The 21,413-nt window shown below is 47.6% G+C and overlaps 1 protein-coding gene across 1 annotated transcript in view; it reads right to left on the bottom strand.

Moving 5' to 3' along the window:
* Positions 1 to 21,413, bottom strand: part of RAB6B (RAB6B, member RAS oncogene family) — a 129,244-nt gene that overhangs the window by 30,946 nt on the left and 76,885 nt on the right. Inside the window, exons 3-4 of the mRNA XM_073360377.1 lie at positions 16,532 to 16,585; positions 12,597 to 12,702 (exon numbers count right to left, since the gene is read on the bottom strand). Of these exons, the coding sequence (XP_073216478.1) occupies positions 12,597 to 12,702; positions 16,532 to 16,585 (160 nt within the window). The remainder of the gene's footprint in view (positions 1 to 12,596; positions 12,703 to 16,531; positions 16,586 to 21,413) is intronic.

The following is a 21,413-nucleotide window of genomic DNA, read 5'->3' as shown; positions in this document are numbered from 1 at the left end:
GGAGGCACACCCTGGCAGTTGTCATGGGAAACCTCATGATCACCCCGATGAGTTCCCTCAAGGTTTCAAACCTGTCCGGTGGGAGGGAAGCTCTGGCCGATGTCGCATCGAGAATCGCACCAATTAACTCTATACATTGTACCCGTACCAACGTGGATTTGGTGTTGTTTACCAGCAGCCCCAGCGTGGTCCATGTGGACAGGAGGTGTGTTACATGGTCCTGTTCCTGTGATCTGGAGCTGACTTTGACCAGCCAGTTGTCGAGGAAGGGGAAGATCTGGAGCCCGCCACCACAGACATACACTTTGTGAAGTCTCTGGGTGCCGTCAAGAGGCCAAATGGAAGGACAGTGAACTGGTAGTGTTCCCATCCTACCATGAAGCAGAGGAAATGCCTGTGGCCCTTGAATATATGAATGTGGAAGTATGCATCTTGGAGATGGAGGGCGGCGAACCAGTCTCCGGCATCCAGGGAGGGAGTGATGGAGGCCAGGGAGACCATGAGGAACTTGAGTTTTACCATGTACTGGTTTAGGCCTCACAGGTCCAGGATGGGCCTGAGGCCCCCTTTGGCCTTCGGGATAAGGAAATAGCTGGAGTAGTATCCTTTGTATTTGAACTCTGCAGGCATGACCTCCACCGCTTCTAGGTGAAGGAGCCACCTCACCTCCTGGTCAAGTAAGCTCTTGTTAGAAGGGTTCCTGAAGAGGGACTGGGTGGGAGGGTGAGTAGGTGGGGTAGACAGAAACTGGAGGGTGTAGCCCAGGGAGATGGTGTTGAGGACCCAACGGTCCAAGGTCAGTCGCGACCACTCCAGGAGGAAAGAACATAGCGATTGGAGAAGGGTAGGTCGGGCAGATTCCTGGTGCAGACTGGTAAACCATACCCGGGCGTCCCATCAAAAGTGGCACTTGCCTGCCTGCTTACCCCTAGAGGGGCCAGGCTGGGGAGCAGGCCAAGATGTTTCTTATAGTCTCTCGATTTTTCATAAGGAGGCTTGTATCTGGAGTGGGTGGCCTGTCTGGGTGCCTAATGAAGCTTGAACTTGGTCCTGGCCAGGGCCGGGACATAGAGACCAAAAGTCTTTAAGGTCGTGCAAGAGTTCTTGAGACCATGTAATTTCATGTCTGTTTGCTCCATGAACAGGGCCTTGCCATTGAAGGGGAGGTCCTGTGGAGAGCTCTGTGGCTCGCTGGACAACCCAGACAAGAGGAGCCATGATGCCCTGACGCTCCTTGTGGTTGACTGCCTCGACCACTAGGGAGTTGGGACAAGATGTGTGTATAGATAGTCATGCTCCTTAGTGGGCACAAAATACTTCCACTCTGCCCTCTTAGATATGGTGGGCAGGGAAGACGGGGTCTGCCACAGGGCATTGGAGATCTTCACCACCCCTTCATGGAGAGGAAGGGCCACCCTGGCCGGTGCTGTGGCTGAGAGGACATCAAAGAGGGAGTCCGAAGGCTCCTCCACCTCTTCAGCCTGTAGGTTGAGGCTCGAAGCCACCCTTTTCAAGAGTTCTCGGTGGGCTTTTGTGTCCTCCTGGGGAACAGGATTAGGAGGCGCCGTGATTGCCTCATCAGGGAAGGATGAGGATGGGGGCGTGGTGCTCTGCGTCCCCACTTGTGCCGCAGAACCCAATGCTTGGTCCGCTTCTGAGTGTGGGGCTGGAGAAGAGCACTCCACTGACCCCTTCCGGAGGGGCTTAGGGAGGGAGGCCGATGGTCTTTTCGAGGCCCCGGTCACTGAGCGAGCCACCACCGGGGGCTGCGTCGGGGCCCATGAGGTCCATTGGTACCAGGGCGCTGGCCAGAGAGCCTCGTGCCACTGCAATTGCTGTGGCACCATTGGAGCCGGCTGACCCGCTGGACTCGCCTGGTCCACCGACTGTCAGCTCTGAGGGGAGGCCGGGCTGGCATACGAATGCCTGCTATCCCGGGATGTGGATGAGTACGGTGTCGTGAACGGTGCCTGGCTCGAGACCGTGAGTCTGGTGTAGAGGAGCAGGAGTACCGTCTGTAACGGTTGCTCTGCGAATGGCTTGCTTGGGCGGATCCGCGACGGCCAGTTGCCAGCGATCTACACCTGGGGCTGCGGGAGCGGTGCTGCGCCAGGGACCTCGACTGGGACGGAGAGCGTGAGTGGCGTCAACGTTGGCACTGTGAGGGGCTATGGTGGCTTCTCAGAGTCAGCAACCTCGATGCGGAGCGGTGCCTGGATTCCCTGCTGCTCGGCACCCAGCCAGACAGTCTGGTAGGAGTCAGTGGGGACCAGTGCGGGCTGCGAGCGGGTTGGTCAGTCTGCGGAGAATGGCATCGGGAACCTTCCCTCGACCGCAAGCGGTGCCGCCTGGGTGGCGACTATGGCAGTCCGAGTGCTAGCTTGCCCCTGGACCGGGAAGCCACTGGGGTCGATACAGCTGGTACTGGGAGAGACATTACGGCCTCTGGCGTGGAGGGCACCCATATGTGGCCACTGGCGTCCGGGGAGGCCGGCTCAGAGTGGACTGGGCTACTCTGCTCAACTTGAGTCGGAGGCCGCGAGGTTGAAGGGGATCGAGAGCTGCGCAACATGGGTCTAATCTCTCCCCCAGTCTTGACCCAGTGCCTTGATGGAGAAGATCACTTCCTCGTCTTCTTTGAGTGTCCCGTGGATGGGGAGTGGTGCCGGCCGGTGGAGGGCACCACCAGGTCACCACACACCGATGCTGCAGTGCTCAGTGCCGACTCAGTGCTGCTCAGGAGCAGCGTAGCGGTGTTGGGGTTAGGGCTGACTCCATCAATATGGCTCGGAGACGTATGTCCCGTTCCTTCTTGGTTCGAGGCTTAAATGATCTGCAAATCTTGCAGCGGTCGCTGAGGGGGGTGTCCCCAAGTCAGCGTAAACAGCTAGTGTGCGGCTCACTTACGGGCATAGGCCATTTACAAGTGTCACACGACTTAATGCCCGGGGAGTGGGGCATTACCTGACCCTGATACACTTCTCTACTCTATCTATATAACTTTTTCTTCTTCTTTTTATTTTACCGGTACTAACTATCTAAAAACTAATGACAGTCCAAACAGGGAAAGCTATAGCAGAGAGTTGGAGCACAGCAGTTCCAAAGCACCTTCACTGGCAGCAAGAAGGAACTGAGGGTGGGAGGAGCACGCAGTGCCCTTATACCAGGACCGGCTCTAGGCACCAACAAAGCAAGCACGTGCTTGGGGCGGCATTCTGGCCATCCTTTTGTTTTGGGGCAGTTGCGCTCTCGGAGCTGCATCACTTAAACAGGGCAAGGGTGCCGCGCCGCCAGCCGCAGCGGGAAGGGGAAGCTCCAACCCCGGGATGCTGAGCTGCCAGGGCCCAGCCACTACCCGGGGAGGAGAGGGCGAGTCCTGCTGGGGAACCGGGACTGTGCCGCCTCCTCTACGCACTGGCTGCTGCGCTGCCTTGTGCCACCCCTTATATCGGGGCTTCTCTGCGCGGCTGCGTGGGGGAGGAGGTAAAGCCCCTGCAGGCGCTAGGAGAAGGTGACATCACTCCCTCCGCTTCCAGCGCCACCTGCGAGCCGCAGCCCCACCTGATCACAAATTTTTTTGGGGCAGCAAATTTTTTGCTTGGGGCAGCGAAAAACTTAGAGCTGGCCCTGCTTATACCGCACCATAGCAGCGCCACTCCACGGGTCTCTAGGGGCGCTCCCCCTACGGGCACTGCTAGGGGAAAAACTTCCGGAACCAGTGCATGTGGTGAGCATGCACACCTATTGTGGAATGCACATGAGCAATCACTCGAAGAAGAAATATCACATCCACCGCTTTCTCCATATCCAAAGAGCCAGTTATCTTAATATAGAAGGCAATCAGGTTGGTCAGGCATGACTTGCCCTTGGTGAATCCATGTTGACTGTTCCACTCCTCCAAATCCTTCAAAAGGGATTCCTTGAGGACCTGATCCATGATTTTGCCAGGGACTGAAGTGAGTCTGTAGTTCCCCGGGTTCTCTTTTTTCCCTTTTTTAAAGATGGGCACTACATTAGCCTTTTTCCAATAATTCAGGACCTCCCCCGATAGCCACGAATTGTCAAAGATAATGGCCAATGGCTCTGCAGTCACATCAGCCAACTCCCTCAGCACCCTTGGATGCATTAGATCTGGACCCATGGACTTGTGCACGTCCAGCTTTTCTAAATAGTCCTGAACCTGTTCTTTCACCACTGAGCACTGCTCACCTACTCCCCATGCTGTGTTGCCCAGTGCAGCAGTCTGGGAGCTGCTCTTGTCTGTGAAGACTGATGCAAAAAAAGCATTGAGTACTTCACCTTTTTCCACATCATCTGTCACTAGGTTGCCTCCCCCATTCAGTAAGGGGCCCACACTTTCCCTGACCTTCTTCTTGTTGCTAACATACCTGTAGAAACCCTCCTTGTTACCCTTCACATCCCTTGCTAGCTGCAACTCCAGATGTGCCTTGGCCTTCCTGATTACACCCCTGCATGCCCTAGCAATACTCCTCCTTAGTCATCTGTCCGAATTTACACTTCTTGTAAGCCTCCTTTTTGGAGTTTAAGCTCATCAAAGATTTCACTGTTAAGCCAAGCTGGTCGACTGCCATATTTACTATTCTTTCTGCACTTCGGGATGGTTTGTTCGTGCGCCCTCAATAAAGCTTCTTTAAAATACAGCCAGCTCTCCTGGACTCCTTGCCCCCTCATATTAGCCTCCCAGGGGATCCTGCCCATCAGTTCCCTAAGGGAGTCTAAGTCTGCTTTTCTGAAGTCCGGGGTCTGTATTTTGCTACTCTTTGCTCCTTTTTTCAAGATCCTGAACTCAACCACCTCATGGTCACTGCTGCCCAGGTTGCCACCCACTTCTACTTCCCCTACCAGTTCTTCCCTGTTTGTGAGCAGCAGGTCAAGAAGAGCATGGCCCCTAGTGGGTTCCTCCAGCACTTGGACCAGGAAGTTGTCCCCAACACTCTCCAAAAACTTCCTGGATTGTCTGTGCACTGCAGTATTGCTCTTCCAGCAGATGTCAGGGTGATTGAAGTCCCCCATGAGAACTAGGGCCTGTGATCTGGAGACTTCAGTTAGATGTCTGAAGAAAGCCTCGTCCACCTCATCCCCCTGGTCCGGTGGTCAATAGCAGACGCCCACCACGACATCACCCTTGTTGCTGTTGCCTCTAAACTTAACCCAAAGACTCCCAACAGGTTTTTCTCCAGTTTCAAACTGGAGCTCTGAGCAGTCATACTGCTCCCTTACATACGGTGCAACTCCCCCACCTTTCCTCCCCTGCCTGTCCTTCCTGAACAGCTTATACCCATCCCTGACAGTGCTCCAGTCCTGTGAACTGCCCCACCAAGTCTCTGTTATTCCAATCACATCATTGTGCCAGGACTTCCAATTCTTCCTGCTTGTTTCCCAGGCTTCTTGCGTTCGTGTACAGGCACCTAACATAACTAGCCAATTGCCCTACTTTCTCAGTATGAATCAAGAGGCTTCCCCTGTTCCACCCTCCTCCTTGTGTTTCCTCCCGGTATCCCACTCCCCCACTTACCTCTGGGCTTAGGTCACCATCTCCCGGCGAACCTAGTTTAAAGCCCTCCTCACTAGGTTAGCCAGCCTGTCTGCGAAGATGCTTTTCCCTCTCTTTGCTAGGTGGATCCCATCTCTTCCGAGCAATCCCTCTTCCTGGATCACAAAAGGGAGGATGACTGGGCAACAAAACAGGGTGACTGGGCAACAAAATGGCCAAAGAAATTCAGCACTGATAAGTGCAAAATAATGCACGTTAGAAAACAATCCCAACTATACGTATACAATGATGGGTTCTAAATTAGCTGTTACGACCCAAGAAAGATCTTGGAATCATTGTGGCTAGTTCTCTGAAAACTTCCATTCAGTGCACAGCAGTGGTCAAAAAGGCTTACAGTATGTTAGGAATTATTAAGAAAGAGATAGAAAATAAGACTGAAAATAGCATAATGTCACTATATAAAGTCATGGTGCACGCACATCTTGAATACTGTGTCCAGTTCTGATTGCCCCACCTCAAAAAGAACACAGTGGAACTGGAAAAGGTTCAGAGAAGGACAACAAAGATGAAGGTATTTGTATTTGGTTTTGTATTTGTATTATTTGTATGTGTAGAGGCTTGTAGGGGCTTTGTGCTGGGAAAGAAGTTGAGCCCTGATTAGGGGGTGGGGCTTCTCTGAGTAGTGGTCCTATAAAGGTAGCCAGCCAGTCAGGCAGCAGCACAGGAGCCAGCAAACAGAGCTGTAAACAGGGGAGTTTGAAAGGGGAGTTTGGTTTGTGGTGCTTGTTTGGGGTTTGTTTTTGCTGTGGGTGGTGGTGTTTTGGTGTGGTTTGTGTTTCCCAGATGAACAGGATTTAGGTGGGAAGGCTATGACAGATACAGAGGCAGCAGTGGGAGTGACCCATGTAGTGGAAGACACAATGAAGATGACTGGATGTGGAAGCTGCAGTATGTACATGATCCTGGAGCGGGTACCTGGAAAGAGTTTCGTCTGCATGAAATGTCGTCTGATAGAACTGATGGAAGAAAAGATCCGAGGATTGGAGATGCAGGTGGAAAGTCTGGTTGAGTTTAGAAGGGAGTTTGAACAGATGATGGAGCAAAGACATGAGGAGGCTGAAGGGAAAAGATCAGACTTGCAGTTGTTAGCAGGACTGAAGAACTCTGAGGGGAGACTGCTGGGTGAAGAAAATGGACAGTGGAAGCATGTGACTAAAAGAACCAGGCAGAGGAAAAGACGGCCTAGTGAAGGAGAAATAGAGCTCAAGAACAAGTTTGCAGAGTTGGAAAATGAAGAAGGGGCTCAGCAGGTGGTCACTGAAAATGGAAGGGCAAGGAAGAAGAGAAGAGCGGCTAGTCCTATAGGAAAAGGGGGAGGCATAGCTCAGGGGGGATGGATAGCTCAGTGGTTTGAGCATTGGCCTGCTAAACCCAGGGTTGTGAGTTCAATCCTTGAGGGGGCCATTTAGGGATCTGGGGAAAAATTGGGGATTGGTCCTGCTTTGAGCAGGGGTTTGGACTAGATGACTTCCTGAGGTCCCTTCCCACCCTGATATTCTATGATTCTATGAAAAGGGGAACAGCAATGGAGACTACACCAAATATGAGCCCCAGGAGGATACGGGATGGGTTGAAGAGGGTTACAAGGGAGAATAGGAATGGAAAGAACTTGCAGCCAGAGGGAACAAGGGATAGACCAGAGAATTGCACTGTCACCAGGAAAAGGCAGGTCTACGTGATCAGGGACTTCTTACTGAGAAGAATGCAGAGGCCTGTAACCAGAGCTGATCCAGAGAATAGAAGGGTGTGCTGTCTTCCAGATGCTAAGATACAGGATGTGGACCTGAGGTTGAAGAGGATCCTAAAGGGAGTGGGAAAGAATCCACTGATCGTCCTTCACGTGGGAACAAATGATACCGGTAGATTCTCGCTGGAAAGTATCAAGGGAGACTATGCCAGGCTGGGGAAGTCACTTAAGGAAATCAAGGCTTCGGTGGGATTCTGCCTCTTCCTAGAGAAGGGCAACAAAGGTGTGACAAGATTATGACTATCAACAGATGGCTTAGGCAGTGGTGCTATAAGGAGGGCTTTGGGATGTATGGCCACTGGGAGGCATTCATGGACAGAGGACAGTTCTCTCGGGATGGACTTCATCTGAGTAGGGAAGGAAATAGACTTCTAGGATGGAGGCTGGCACAACTGATTAAGAGAGCTTTAAACTAGGAATTTGGGGGAGATGGTTGGGAGATGTCCAGGTAATCTCCACACCGGATTTTAGCAGGATTTTAGACAGAAGAAAACAACGTAAGAAAGGATACAGCCGTGGGTAGGAGAATGTATATAAGGAGGAAGGGGAGTGTGGATTCCAGGCTATAGGTTATACTGGCTGTAGAATGACGGTGCCTAATCAGGTAAAGAATGTGAGCGAGGCCAAACAGCAAAAATTAAGATGTTTCTACACCAATGCGAGGAGCCTCGGTAACAAAATGGAGGAACTAGAGCTACTGGTGCAGGAAGTGAAACCAGATATTATAGGGAGAACAGAACCATGGTGGAGTAGTCGTCATGACTGGGCTACAGGTATTGAAGGGCATGTGCTGTTCAGGAAAGACCGAAATAAAGGTAAAGGTGGTGGAGTAACGTATATCAATGATGAGATGGAATGTAAAGAAATCAGAAGCGATGAAATGGATAAGACAGAGTCCGTCTGGGCAAAAATCACATTGGGGAAGAAAACTACTAGAGCCTCCCCTGGGATAGTGTTTGGGGTGTGCTATAGACCGCCGGGATCTAATCTGGGTATGGATAGAGCCCTCTTTAATGTTTTTAATGAAGTTAATACTAATGGAAACTGCATGATCATTGGAGAATTTAACTTCCCAGATATAGACTGGAGGACGAGTGCTAGTAATAATAATAGGGCTCAGATCTTCCTAGATGCGATAGCTGATGGATTCCTTCATCAAATAGTTGCTGAACCGACTAGCGGGGATGCCATTTTAGATTTGGTTTTGGTGAGTAGTGAGGACCTCCTAGAAGAAATGGTTGTAGGGGACAACCTTGGTTCGAGCGATCATGAGCTAATTCAGTTCAAACTGAACGGAAGGATTAACAAAAATAAATCTGCAACTAGGTTTTTTGATTTCAAAAGGGCTGACTTTCAAAAATTAAGGAAATTAGTTAGGGAAGTGGATTGGACTGAAGAACTTGTGGATCTAAAGGCAGAGGCGGCCTGGGACTACTTTAAATCAAAGCAGCAGAAACTATCAGAATACTGCATCCCAAGAAAGGGGAAAAAATTCATAGGCAGGAGTTGTAGACCAAGCTGGATGAGCAAGCATCTCAGAGAGGTGATTAAGAAAAAGCAGAAAGCAAAAGTGGAAGATGGGAGGGATCAGCAAGGAAAACTACCTTATTGAGGACAGAACATGTAGAGATAAAGTGAGAAAGTCTAAAAGTCAAGTAGAGTTGGACCTTGCAAAGGGAATTAAAACCAATAGTAAAAGGGTCTATAGCCATATAAATAGGAAGGAAAGAAAGAAAGAAGAAGTGGGACCGCTAAACACTGAGGATGGAGTGGAGGTTAAGGATAATCTAGGCATGGCCCAATATCTAAACAAATACTTTGCCTCAGTCTTTAATGAGGCTAATGAGGATCTTAGGGATAATGGTAGCATGACAAATGGGAATGAGGATATGGAGGTAGATATTATCATATCTGAGGTAGAAGCGAAACTCTAACAGCTTAATGGGACTAAATTGGGGGGCCCAGATAATCTTCATCCAGGAATATTAAAGGAATTGGCACATGAAATTGCAAGCCCATTAGCAAGAATTTTTAAGGAATCTGTAAACTCAGGGGTTGTACCGTATGACTGGAGAATTGCTAACATAGTTCCTATTTTTAAGAAAGGAAAAAAAAAAAGTGATCCAGGTAACTACAGGCCTGTTAGTTTGACATCTGTAGTATGCAAGGTTTTGGAAAAAATTTCGAAGGAAAAAGTAGTTAAGGACATTGAGGTCAATGGTAAATGAGACAAAATACAACATGGTTTTACAAAAGGTAGATCATGCCAAACCAACCTGATCTCCTTCTTTGAGAAAGTAACAGATTTTTTTAGACAAAGGAAATGCAGTGGATCTAATTTACCTAGATTTCAGTAAGGCGTTTGATATGGTACCATTATGGGGAATTATTAGTTAAATTGGAAAAGATGGGGATCAATATGAAAAGTGAAAGGTGGATAAGGAATTGGTTAAAGGGGAGACTGCAGCGGGTCGTACTGAAAGGTGAACTGTCAGGCTGGAGGGAGGTTATCAGTGGAGTTCCTCAGGGATCGGTTTTGGGACCAATCTTATTTAATCTTTTTATTACTGACCTTGGCACAAAAAGTGGGAGTGTGCTAATAAAGTCTGCAGATGATACAAAGCTGGGAGATATTGCCAATTTAGAGAAGGACTGGGATATCATACAGGAGGATTTGGATGACCTTGTAAACTGGAGTAATAGTAATAGGATGAAATTTAATAGTGAGAAGTGTAAGGTCATGCATTTAGGGATTAATAACAAGAATTTTAGTTATAAGCTGGGGACGCATCAATTCAAACATGAATTCAAACTGGAAGAGGTACAGAGAAGGGCGACTAGGATGATCCGAGGAATGGAAAACCTGTCTTATGAAAGGAGACTCAAGGAGCTTGGCTTGTTTAGCCTAACCAACAGAAGGCTGAGGGGAGATATGATTGCTCTCGATAAATATATCAGAGGGATAAATAACAGAGAGGGAGAGGAATTATTTAAGATCAATACCAATGTGGACACAAGAACAAATGGATATAAACTGGCCATTGGGAAGTTTAGACTTGAAAATAGACAAAGGTTTCTAACCATCAGAGAAGTGAAGTTCTGGAACAGCCTTCCAAGGGAAGCAGTGGGGGCAAAAGACCTATCTGGCTTCAAGATTAAACTCGATAAGTTTATGGAGAAGATGGTATGATGGGATAACATAATTTTGGCAATTAATTGATCTTTAACTATTCATGGTAAATAGGCGCAATGGCCTGTGATGGGATGTTAGATGGGGTGGGATCTGAGTTACTATAGAAAATTCTTCCCTGGGTATCTGGCTGGTGAATCTTGCCCAAATGTTCAGGGTTCAGCTAATCGCCACATTTGGAGTCAGGAAGGAATTTTCTTCCAGGGCAGATTGGAAGAGGCCCTGGGGGTTTTTCACCTTCCTCTGTAGCATGGGGCACGGGTCACTTGCTGGAGGATTCTCTGCACCTTGAAGTCTTTAAACCATGATTTGAGGACTTCAATAGCTCAGACATAGGTGAGAGGTTTATTGCAGGCGTGGGTGGGTGAGATTCTGTGGCCTGCATTGTGCAGGAGGTCAGACTAGGTGATCATAATGGTCCCTTCTGACCTTAATGTCTATGAGTCTATGAACAGGGGTATGGAACGACTTCCATACGAGGAGAAACTAAAAAGATTAGGGTTGTTCATCTTAGAAAAGAGACAACTAAGCGGGGATATGATAGAAGTCTATAAAATGCCAAACAGTGGTGGGAAAGTGAATACAGACATGTTATTTACTCTTTCCCACAATACAAAAATCAGGGATCACCTAATGAAATTAATTCGAACAAGAGAAAGTACTTTTTCACACAACACACAGTCAACCTGTGGAACTCATTGCCATGGGCCAAAAGTATAACTGGGTTCAAAAAAGAACTGAATAAAATTCATGAACGACAGGTCCACCAATGGCTATTAGCCAGGATGCTCAGGGATGTAACCCCATGCTTGACTGCCAGAAGCCAGGAGTGGAAGACGGGGTGGATTGCTCCATAATTACCCTGTTCTGTACACTCCTCCTGAAGCTCTGGTATTGGCCATTGTGGGAGATAGGATACTAGACAAGATGGATCATGGTCTGACCCATTGTGGCAGCTCTTATGAGTCCAGTTCCACTGCAGAGTGCCCCTTGGTTACTTGTCCTGTACCTACTGTCTCCCTTCTTCTGTGTTATGTCTGTGGTATAAATACACAGTTCCAGACTCATTAGCCAATTGTTTAATTAAGTGTAACAAAGGAAGTGAATCAAGCCAGTTCCATAGCCTGTCAATGCTCCGCCCTGCAGGAGACCTATGGGAGCCAGCCAAGTTCTGCTGCATAGGCAGCCGGGGATGGGCTCTGGCCTTGGAACAAAGGATGTCCTTGGGTCACCTATGAAGTACAGGCTGTCTCCCAACCAGTGTTCATGAGCTCTGGAGAGGGGAGTAGCCAGTGCTGTTCACTATGAGAACATGCCCTCTGACTCATTACACACAACACTCACTACACGCTGACATGGGGACTCTGCGGGGGGAAGATGAAGGACCTCCTGTGTCTAAACCAGTAAAACCGTGTTTCGTACAGCACCTAGCCCCAAGGTAATAGAAATAACAGTAAAGAAGAGTGGTTACTCAAGATCCCTGGGGATGGATCCTCCACCTCCCCGCACCTTGTGCGGGCCTGCACCCCTGTGCCGAACGCTTCCACCACAGCTCTGGTTGCACTTTTCAGCCACTTTACGCTGACGAGCAAGACTCCCCTGGCTGGGCTCTCAGAACCTTTGGGACCAGCTTCCGGACCCGCAGTGCCAAGGGCTGTAAAGCTGCCCTAACAGGCCATCCCTGGTGATGTGACAGCCCCCTGGAGTCTGTCATAAGAGGCACAATTTAGAGCACCTCAGGAACCAGAGGAATGCAAAGTTGATGATCAGCCCCATTCGCCATCCATCACCCCCTCTCAGGTCCTGCGCTGAGCAGAGCTTGGCCAGACCTGAGCTGTAGGAGACCTTGTATGTATCTGAGGTTCTAGACAACTTTGATTTCCCTCTCGTCTGCACTTTCCCCTCCCCGCTACACAGCATTTTTTGCAGTACATCACACTTTGGAGCTGATTCTGGCTCCCTGCCCTGCATTTCTGCCTTCCTGAATGGTGGCCCACATCCATGCTGGGTAGTAGCGGAGTAGCATCTGCCATTCCAGCACCAAGCATGGGCACACGGACATTGGGACGGAAAGCATGACTCACTTGTGATGTCATACACAACCACAGCCACTGTGGAGTCACGAATGTAGCTGGGTATCAGGCTTCGGAACCTCTCCTGGCCTGCCGTGTCCCAGAGCTGCAATCGGACCTGCCGGGGGGCAGATGAGAGACAAACAATTAGTAGGAGAAACAAGAAGAAAGGAGGATTTGGGTGGTGAAGGCAGAAGGGAAGAACAGGCGAGGTGATTAGGGTGGAGTTTTCTAAAGAACCCAAGGGAGATCGGTGCCAATGAGACTCAGGCTGCTAACTTCCACAGGTTGTGTTGAAACTCCCAGCCCCAGACAACAGTTTTATGACTCTCTCTTCATCTATCTTTAACATTCCCTTTGGCATTCCATTTGGAAATATTGCAGTCCTCATTTACTGTCCTAGTCTGTTGGGAGGTGTTGCTGGGTGCTGTTAAGTGGCTGCCATGTTCCATCCCAGAAGGAGGTTAATTTCAGGTGAGGGTGAAGTTCAAACTTTGTTAAGTTGTGTGTGGGCAATGAAAGGGAACAGTATAGAAATAGGAGCCATTACAGGAGTGTGAATAGAGGCACATGGGATTTTTTGATTTGGTGGCAATTTTGGGGGAAAAATTAGTTTCAAGTTGACCCGAAAATGAACTTTTCAAAATTTTGGCAAATCAAAAAGTTAAAAAAAAGAAATGTTTGTTATAGGTTGAACAAAATGTCAAGCATTCTTTAAAACATTTTTAAAATAAAACATTGAAGGACGTTTCATAGCAAGGTCATTTTGAATAAAAAAATCAAATAGTTTCATTTCAAAACATTCTAACCAAAATGTTTGGTCTTGTTCAGGTTTTTGGGCTGGGGGGAGGGTTTTGACACAAACGATTTGGCAGAAATGACACAAATCTGCTAAATGTTTCAATGTCTCCAAATCTGCTTTTTTTTTCCAGCTGAAAATTTTCCACCCAGCTGGCAAAGCAGTGAGAGGGAGCCCAGGACTGAAGGAACATGGAGGTGGAATAACTATATATGTTTCAGTGCTAGATTGACAGCCCTGGCAAGTGAAGTTCTCCTTTTCCCCACAGAGCCGTTACAGCCCAGGCAGTGGCAGTGCAAGCCTCCCCATGCTATCCCAGGTGTGTGCCTCAAACCTACTCGGGAAGGACCTGCCCTACCGCTCAAAAGGAATTCACTCTCCCTGCCTCTGAAGTTCGTTGCCCTAGCAGCAAAGGCCATGTCTACACAGCCTGCGCCAGCGAAGCTCCCAGCCTGGGTCGACAGATTCAGGCCCATGCTACAAATGGTGGTGTGGACATAGCAGCTTGGGCCGGACCTTGGGCTCAGAAGCCGAGGCAGGGGTTAGCCCAAGATCCAGCTTGAGCCACAACTTCAAAGCGCTGTCTCCACAGCTAGGTTAAGCAAGGTAACATGGGGCTTACAGACCTGAGTCTGTTGACCAAGACTGGGAGGCTCGCTGTTGTGGGCTGTGTAGACATAGCCAAAGAGGTCAACTAGTGCCAGTCATGGGGGTGGTTTGGAGAATATGAACATTGGTCCACTGGGAACTGGAGTGAAGCCACCAACTCTGGTCACCCAGGTCAAACAGATCACAGCCAACCTGGGATGGATTTCTACTGGCGCACAAAAGGCTTCATAGCCGATTAATAATCCAATAACTAATCTAGGCTGAGACTTCCAAAAAGAATTTAAGGGAGTTAGGCACCATATTCTCCACTGAACATCAACTTCCTCAGGCCCCATTGAAAATTCCAGCCCCTGGCTCCTATGGAACAACTCCTCTGGACAAAGGAAAATGCGGCTGTAGGGGGAATCCCAGGTCACAGCTGGCATCCAATTGTCGAGAAGTGAGATGGAGGCTGAACACAAAAAGGCTGATTCTCCTTGGCCGGGGTGGAGTCCACTGGTGAAAGGACATGTATGAAAACCTGAACCCGAAAGAGGTGCAAACTGGGAATTAAGTGTATGTACTGAGTAAATAGTTGCCTATCACCCCTGGGAACCTGATTTCAAATCTTAGATTCACTCGAAGACATGAGTTTGGTGGGACCCAGCCTAGTCCCTATTTGTTCAGCTCCCCTATCCCACCATCCAATGATTCTCAGACCTTGCTCAGGCCTAGTATTACAGGTCATGGCAGAGCTGTGTTAGGGGAGCTTGTTCAGTGCCAACTTGAATTCTAATGACTCAGTGCTGTGAGGTTAGTCCCTCACGTTCATGAGCACTGCGTCAACCCACACCATTTCAAAGGCCTAAGACTATGATGTTTTTAAAGAATTGTGGGAGCTGAATTGTCTTCATCCTCCAGCTCTTGGGTCAGAGACAAATTCCCTTTGAAGGAATGTAGCCATGCCTTCCTGTAGTTACTCCTCCACTCTGACTGCGGCTAAGCAGTGGATTTCATCAGAATGACTGGAGTGCCATTTGAAGTAGAACCAGCCCATTTAACCCAAGACAGATGTCTCTGAGTGCATTAACACTGCAACAATAGCGAGAGGCTGTTTATGGATGAAGCTGTAGCATCTCTTTCATTACATTTCACTTCCATTTCTCCCATTCCCTTGTACAAAATTTCCCCCCAAAATCAATAAATAAAAAACTTGGAACAGATTTCCTTCCAGTGCCATTTTCTGTAAGATCTGTGAGCTGGCAGAATACAGGGGATGGCTGGCCTGTGGGGATAAACTCTTGCCCTTATCCAACAAAACTGAAGAGCCAGGGCATTTCTTCCCACTTCCTTGGGGCTCAACCATGCCTTGAAAGCACTGATCTGCACTAGGAGCAGGGCAGTCGTCCCACCCCACAGGTTGCTCAGGGAGGCATTGCACATGCCCCTCCCCAGCACAACCTGTCCCCTTCCCCAGCCCATTTGGGGTGAGTTTTGGTGCTAGCTACACATGGTCACTGTTGTCCAGGAGCGGAAGGGCCTGTGTGGGAGTTAGAAGAGAGTGTGGCCTATCTGGCCATGGACTGCCCAATCTGATCTTAAAGTACTGACTGGACGGATGGGTGTGGAGGTGCATCACCCCAAAGGGAGGGTCAAGAGGGAATGGAGACCAAATCTCCCTCAGTGCTCCCAGGAACGCACACACTTCCCCATGCCCCTGCCCGGAGCAGCCAGCCAGCGTGGAAGAGAGGAAGCAGGGCCATATAATTGCCTCTCCATCCCCCTGTGTGGCAATTTGTACCCCTGGCGCCTCATGGAGGGAGCTGCCCTTTCTCCCCCCCATACGAGGGCTGTGATTGTTCCAAACGCTTTCATGGCCTGTGGCATGTGTATATGTGTATATGGGGAGAGAACCCTGTTCACACAAGGTCAGGGCCTCCATGAGGTGGAGGGGAGCAGAAGGGCAGTGGAGATGGGGATCTCTAGGCTCTATATGCAGGGCTGGGACAGAGTTGGCTGTTGTGCCAAAGTTCCCTCCTTTGGAGTGTTTGGTATAAGTGTGTCAATCAATCAGACTCCTTCAGCACAGTTGTGTGTCTGTGGGTTCCTGATGACTTGGATGGCCTAGGGCTTTGGTACTTTGAGGTCAGTTCTTGGTGGAAATGTCCAACCTTCATCCCAACCCAACTCTCCCTCTCTGCTCAAGGGAGGCAACAACTGTCATTCTGGTATGCAGCTATCTTTGAACCCCTCTACCAGCGAGGTGACCTCCTAGGATGGGATGGAGAAGGTCAGCAGCGAAGCCACATGGGGGAAGTTACTGTGTATGGAGGCAGGGAAGGGGATTTCAGTCCCCTTAAGTACCCTAACTGTGGGTGAAGCGATCTGTGAAAGTCAATAATTGGCAGCACGAGGCGAAAGGGAGGCGCCCAGCTGGGGTATTTGCTGGGGTAGGTTTGGACAGCATAGAAGGGATTATAGCTAGTGGCTCCCTCTTCCAAAGGGTCTGCACAGAACTTCTTTTGGCATGGTCAGCAATTCAGCAGCATCTGCCACTTACTGTCCGATCTTCCAAGTACATGGTTTTTGATAAGAAGTCGATTCCAATTGTAGCCTGTAAGAGAGGGAGACAGGAAATGAGAGAACATAAGAATGGCCATACTGGGTCAGACCAAAGGTCCATCTAGCCCAGTATCCTGTCTTCCAACAGTGGCCAATGCCAGGAGCCCCAGAGGGAATGAACAGAACAGGTAATTATCAAGTGATCCGTCCCCTGTTGCCCATTCCCAGCTTCTGGCAAACAGAGGCTAGGGTCACTATCCCTACCCATCCTGGCTAATAGCCAGTGATGGACCTATCTTCCATGAACTGATCTAGTTCTTTTTTGAACCCTGTTATAGTCTTGGCCTTCACAACATCCTCTGGCAAGGAGTTCCAGAGGTTAACTGTGTATTGTGTGGAAAAAATACTTCCTTTTGTTTGTTTTCAACCTGCTCCCTAATAATTTAATTTGGTGACCTCTAGTTCTTGTGTTATGAAAAGGAGTAAATAACACTTCCTTATTTACTTTCTCCACACCAGTCATGATTTTATAGACCTCTATCATATTCCCCCTTAAATTGTCTCTTTTCCAAGCTGAAAAGTCCCAGTCATATGGAAGCTGTTCCATACCCCTAATAATTTTTGTTGCCCTTTTCTGAACCTTTTCCAATTCCAATACATCTTTTTTGAGATGGGGCGACCACATCTGCACACAGTATTCAAGATGTGGGCATGCCATAGATTTATATAGAGGCAATATGATATTTTTTCTCTTATTATCTATACTTTTCTTAATGTTTCCCAACATTCTGTTCACTTTTTTTGACTGCCGCTGCACAATGAGTGGATGTTTTCAGAGAACTATCCACAATGACTCCAAGCTCTCTCTGTGACGGGTTGGATCACAGAAAACCCCTTGGGAACTGCCAACTGATGTGCTGAGACTACCTCTGAGCCCGTTTTCCCTGGCAGCTTGGGACTTCAGTGCCCTGCCCGGTTTGAGCCAGACACGCTAACCTGCTACAAACTCAGCCCCAGGTCTGAACCACGTCCCTCAAAAGCTTCAGGGTAAACTGAAAACAGCTTAAGAAATGTTTCTGTCTCTAGCACTCAGGTACCAAACTCCCAATGGGGTCCAAACCCCAAATGAATCCGTTTAACCGTGTATAAAGCTTATACAGGGTAAACTCATAAATTGTTCGCCCTCTATAACACTGATAGAGAGAGATGCACAGCTGTTTGCCCAACCCCTCCCCCCCCCGTATTAATACATACTCTGGGTTAATTAATAAGTAAAAAGTGATTTTATTAAATCCAAAAAGTAGGATTTAAGTGGTTCCAAGTAGTAACAGACACAACAAAGTGAATTACCAAGCAAAATAAAATAAAACAAACAAGTCTAAACCTAATACAGTAATAAAACTGAATACAGGTAAATCTCACCCTCAGAGATGTTTCAATAAGTTTCTTTCTCAGACTGGACGCCTTCCTAGTCTGGGCACAATCCTTTCCCCTGGTACAGCCCTTGGTCCAGCTCAGGTGGTAGCTAGGAGATCTCTCATGACTTCAGCCCCCTTCGTTCTGTTCCACCCCCTTATATAGCTTTTGAACAAGGCAGGAATCCTTTGTCCCTCTCTGGGTTCCCACCCCTCCTTCTAAATGGAAAAGAGCCAGGTTGAAGATGGATTCCAGTTCAGGTGACATGATCACATGTCATGTGAGACCCCAAGCCCTCATTCCTCCCAGCCTGACTCACAGGAAGGCCTTCAAGCAAACAGAGCCATCTACAGTTGTCTTGGTTGATGGGAGCCATCAAGATTCCAAACCATCATTAATAGCCCACACTTTGCATAACTACAATAGGACCTCAGGGTTATATTTCATATTTCTAGTTTCAGATACAAGAGTGATACATTTATACAAAGAGGATGACCACACTCAGTAGATTATAAACTTTGTAATGATAATTTACAAGAGACCTTTTGCATGAAGCATATTCTAATTACATTATATTCACACTCATTAGCATATTTTCATAAAATCATATAGAGTGCAATGTCACACTCTTTCTTAAGTGGTAACAGCTAATGTAGACACCATCATTTTATATGTACAGTTGGGATTATATTTTTCAATGTGCATTACTCTACATTTACCAATATTGAATTTCATCTACCATTTTGTTGCCCAGTCACCTAGTTTTGTGAGATCACTTTATAAGTCTTCACAGTCTGCTTTGTACTTAACTATCTTGAGTAGTTTTGTATCATCTGCAAATTTTGCCACCTCACTGTTTACCCCTTTTTCCAGATCATTTATGAATATGTTGAATAGAACTGGTCATATTGGGTTGCATTAGTAGGAGCATTGCCAGCAGATTGAGGGAAGTGATTATTCCCTTCTATTCAGCACTGGTGAGGCCACATCTGGAGTATTGCATCCAGTTTGGGGCACCCCACTACAGAAAGGATGTGGACAAATTGGAGAGAGTGCAGTGGAGGGCAACGAAAATGACTGGGGGCTGGGGCACATGACGCGAGGAGAGGCTGAGAGAACTGGACTTGTTTAGTCTGTAGAAGAGAAGATTGAGGGGTTCCAACTATCTGAAGGGGGGTTCCAAAGAGGATGGAGCTTGGCTGTTCTCAGTGTTGGCAGATGACAGAACAAGGAGCAATGGTCTCAAGTTGCTGTGGGGGAGGTCTAGGTTGGATATTCGGAAACACTATTTCACTAGGAGGGTGGTGAAGCACTGGAATGGGTTACCTAGGGAGGTGGTGGAATCTCCATCCATAGAGGTTTTTAAGGCCCAGCTTGACAAAGCCCTGGCTGGGATGATTTAGTTAGTGTTGGTCCTGCTTTGAGCAGGGGATTGGACTAGATGACCTTCTGAGGTCTCTTCCAACCCTAATCTTCTATGATTTTATGGTCCCAGTACATAGGGGTCACCACTGTTTCCCTCTCCCCATTCTGAAAACTGACCATTTATTCCTATTCTTTGTTTCCTATCTTTTAATCAGTTACCAATCCATGAGAGAGCCTTTCCTCTTATCCATGACAGCTTACTTTGCTTAAAAGCCTTTGGTGAGGGACCTTGTCAAAGGCTTTCTGAAAATCTAAGTACACTATATACACTGGATCCCCACTGTCCACATGCTTGTTGATGCCCTCAAAGAATTCTAGTAGATTTATGAGGCATGGTTTCCCTTTACAAAAACCATGTTGACTCTTCCCCAACAAATTATGTTCATCTATGTATCTGACAATTTTGTTCTTTACTATAGTTTCAACCAGTTTGCCCAGTACTGAAGTCAGGCTTACTGGCCTGTAATTGCTGGGGTCACCTCTGGAGCCCTTTTTAAAAATTGGTGTCACATTAGCTATCCTCCAGTCATTTGGTACAGAAGCTGATTTAAATGATTGGTTACAAACTACAGTTAGTAGTTCTGCAATTCACATTTGAGTTCATTCAGAACTCTTGGGTAAATATCATCTGGTCCTGGTGATTTATTACTATTTAGTTTATCAATTTGTTCCAAAACCTCCTCTAATGACACCTCAATCTGGGACAGTTCCTCAGATTTGTCACCTAAAAAGAATGACTCAGGTTTGGGAATCTCCCTCACATCCTCAGCCGTGAAGACTGATGCAAAGAATTCATTTAGTTTCTCTGCAATGGCCATATTGTCCTTGAGAGCTCCTTTAGCATCTCGATTGTCCAGGGGCCTCATTGGTTGTTTAGCAAGCTTTCTGCTTCTGATGTACTTAACAAAAAAAATTTTGCTATTACTTTTTGAGTCTTTGGCTAGTTGTTCCTCAAATTCTTTTTTGGCCTTCCTAATTATATTTTTACAGTTCATTTGCCAGTGTTTATGTTCCTTTCTATTTTCCTCACTAGGATTTAACTTTCACTTTTGGCACTGTACCTTTTAATTTCTGTTTAACTAACTTCCTCATTTTTGTGTAGTCCCCCTTTCTGAAATTAAATGCTACGGTGTTGGGCTGCTGTGATGTTTTCCCTGTCACAGGGATGTTAAATTTAATTACATTATGGTCACTATTACCATATTCACCTCTTGGACCTAATCCTGTGCTTCACTTAGGACTAATTCAAGAATTGCCTCTCCTTTTGTGGGTTTCAGGACTAGCTGCTCCAAGAAGCAGTCATTTAAGGTGTCAAGAAACTTTATCTCTGCATCCCATCCTGAGGTGACAGGTACCCAGTCAATATGGGGATAGTTGAAATCCCCCAGTGTGATTGAGTTTTTTTATAGCCTCTCTAATCTCCCTGAGCATAGTCACTATCACCATCCTGGTCAAGTGGTCAGTAATATATCCCTACTGCTATATTCTTATTATTAGAGCATGGAATTACTATCCCGAGGTGTATGGCACCAAATAAAGTGGCCTCTACTGTGAAGAACTCACTCTGTGAAGGCACAAAAGGACACAGTTCTATACAGAAAACACCCATATGGCAGCATCGCATACATACAGTAGATGGGGAAGGGTGAACAGACAAACTTCCTCTAATTCACTGTTGTGAACTGCACTCTGAGTCTATATCTGGCTGTATAAATGACACAACACTGAATTTAAATCCTGATCACAGAAAGCTCTTTTCTCTTTAAAATACAAATCATTTGATGATAGCCAGGTTCCAATTAGTTTCCTGATCCCGTCTACCAGGTCTGGGCCCACTTCCTTTGACACAAAAGCCTTCCCACCTCAACTGTACAATTGCCGGTGTTGGATTGAAAATGTTCCCAAGTGCATAGTTCGTGGATGATGGCAAAGCAGGGGCGCCAGAACAGAGGGGACCAGGGAGCCATGCCCCCCCCTTTTTACTGGTCGTAAGGGCAAGCAATGGGGGGAAGGGGTGGAGAGGAGGGAGCAGGGGACAG

The sequence above is a fragment of the Lepidochelys kempii genome, chromosome 9 (assembly GCF_965140265.1).
Source record: "Lepidochelys kempii isolate rLepKem1 chromosome 9, rLepKem1.hap2, whole genome shotgun sequence".
In the NCBI taxonomy this organism is placed as follows: domain Eukaryota; kingdom Metazoa; phylum Chordata; order Testudines; family Cheloniidae; genus Lepidochelys; species Lepidochelys kempii.
This window is presented reverse-complemented; position numbering and strand designations above follow the sequence as displayed.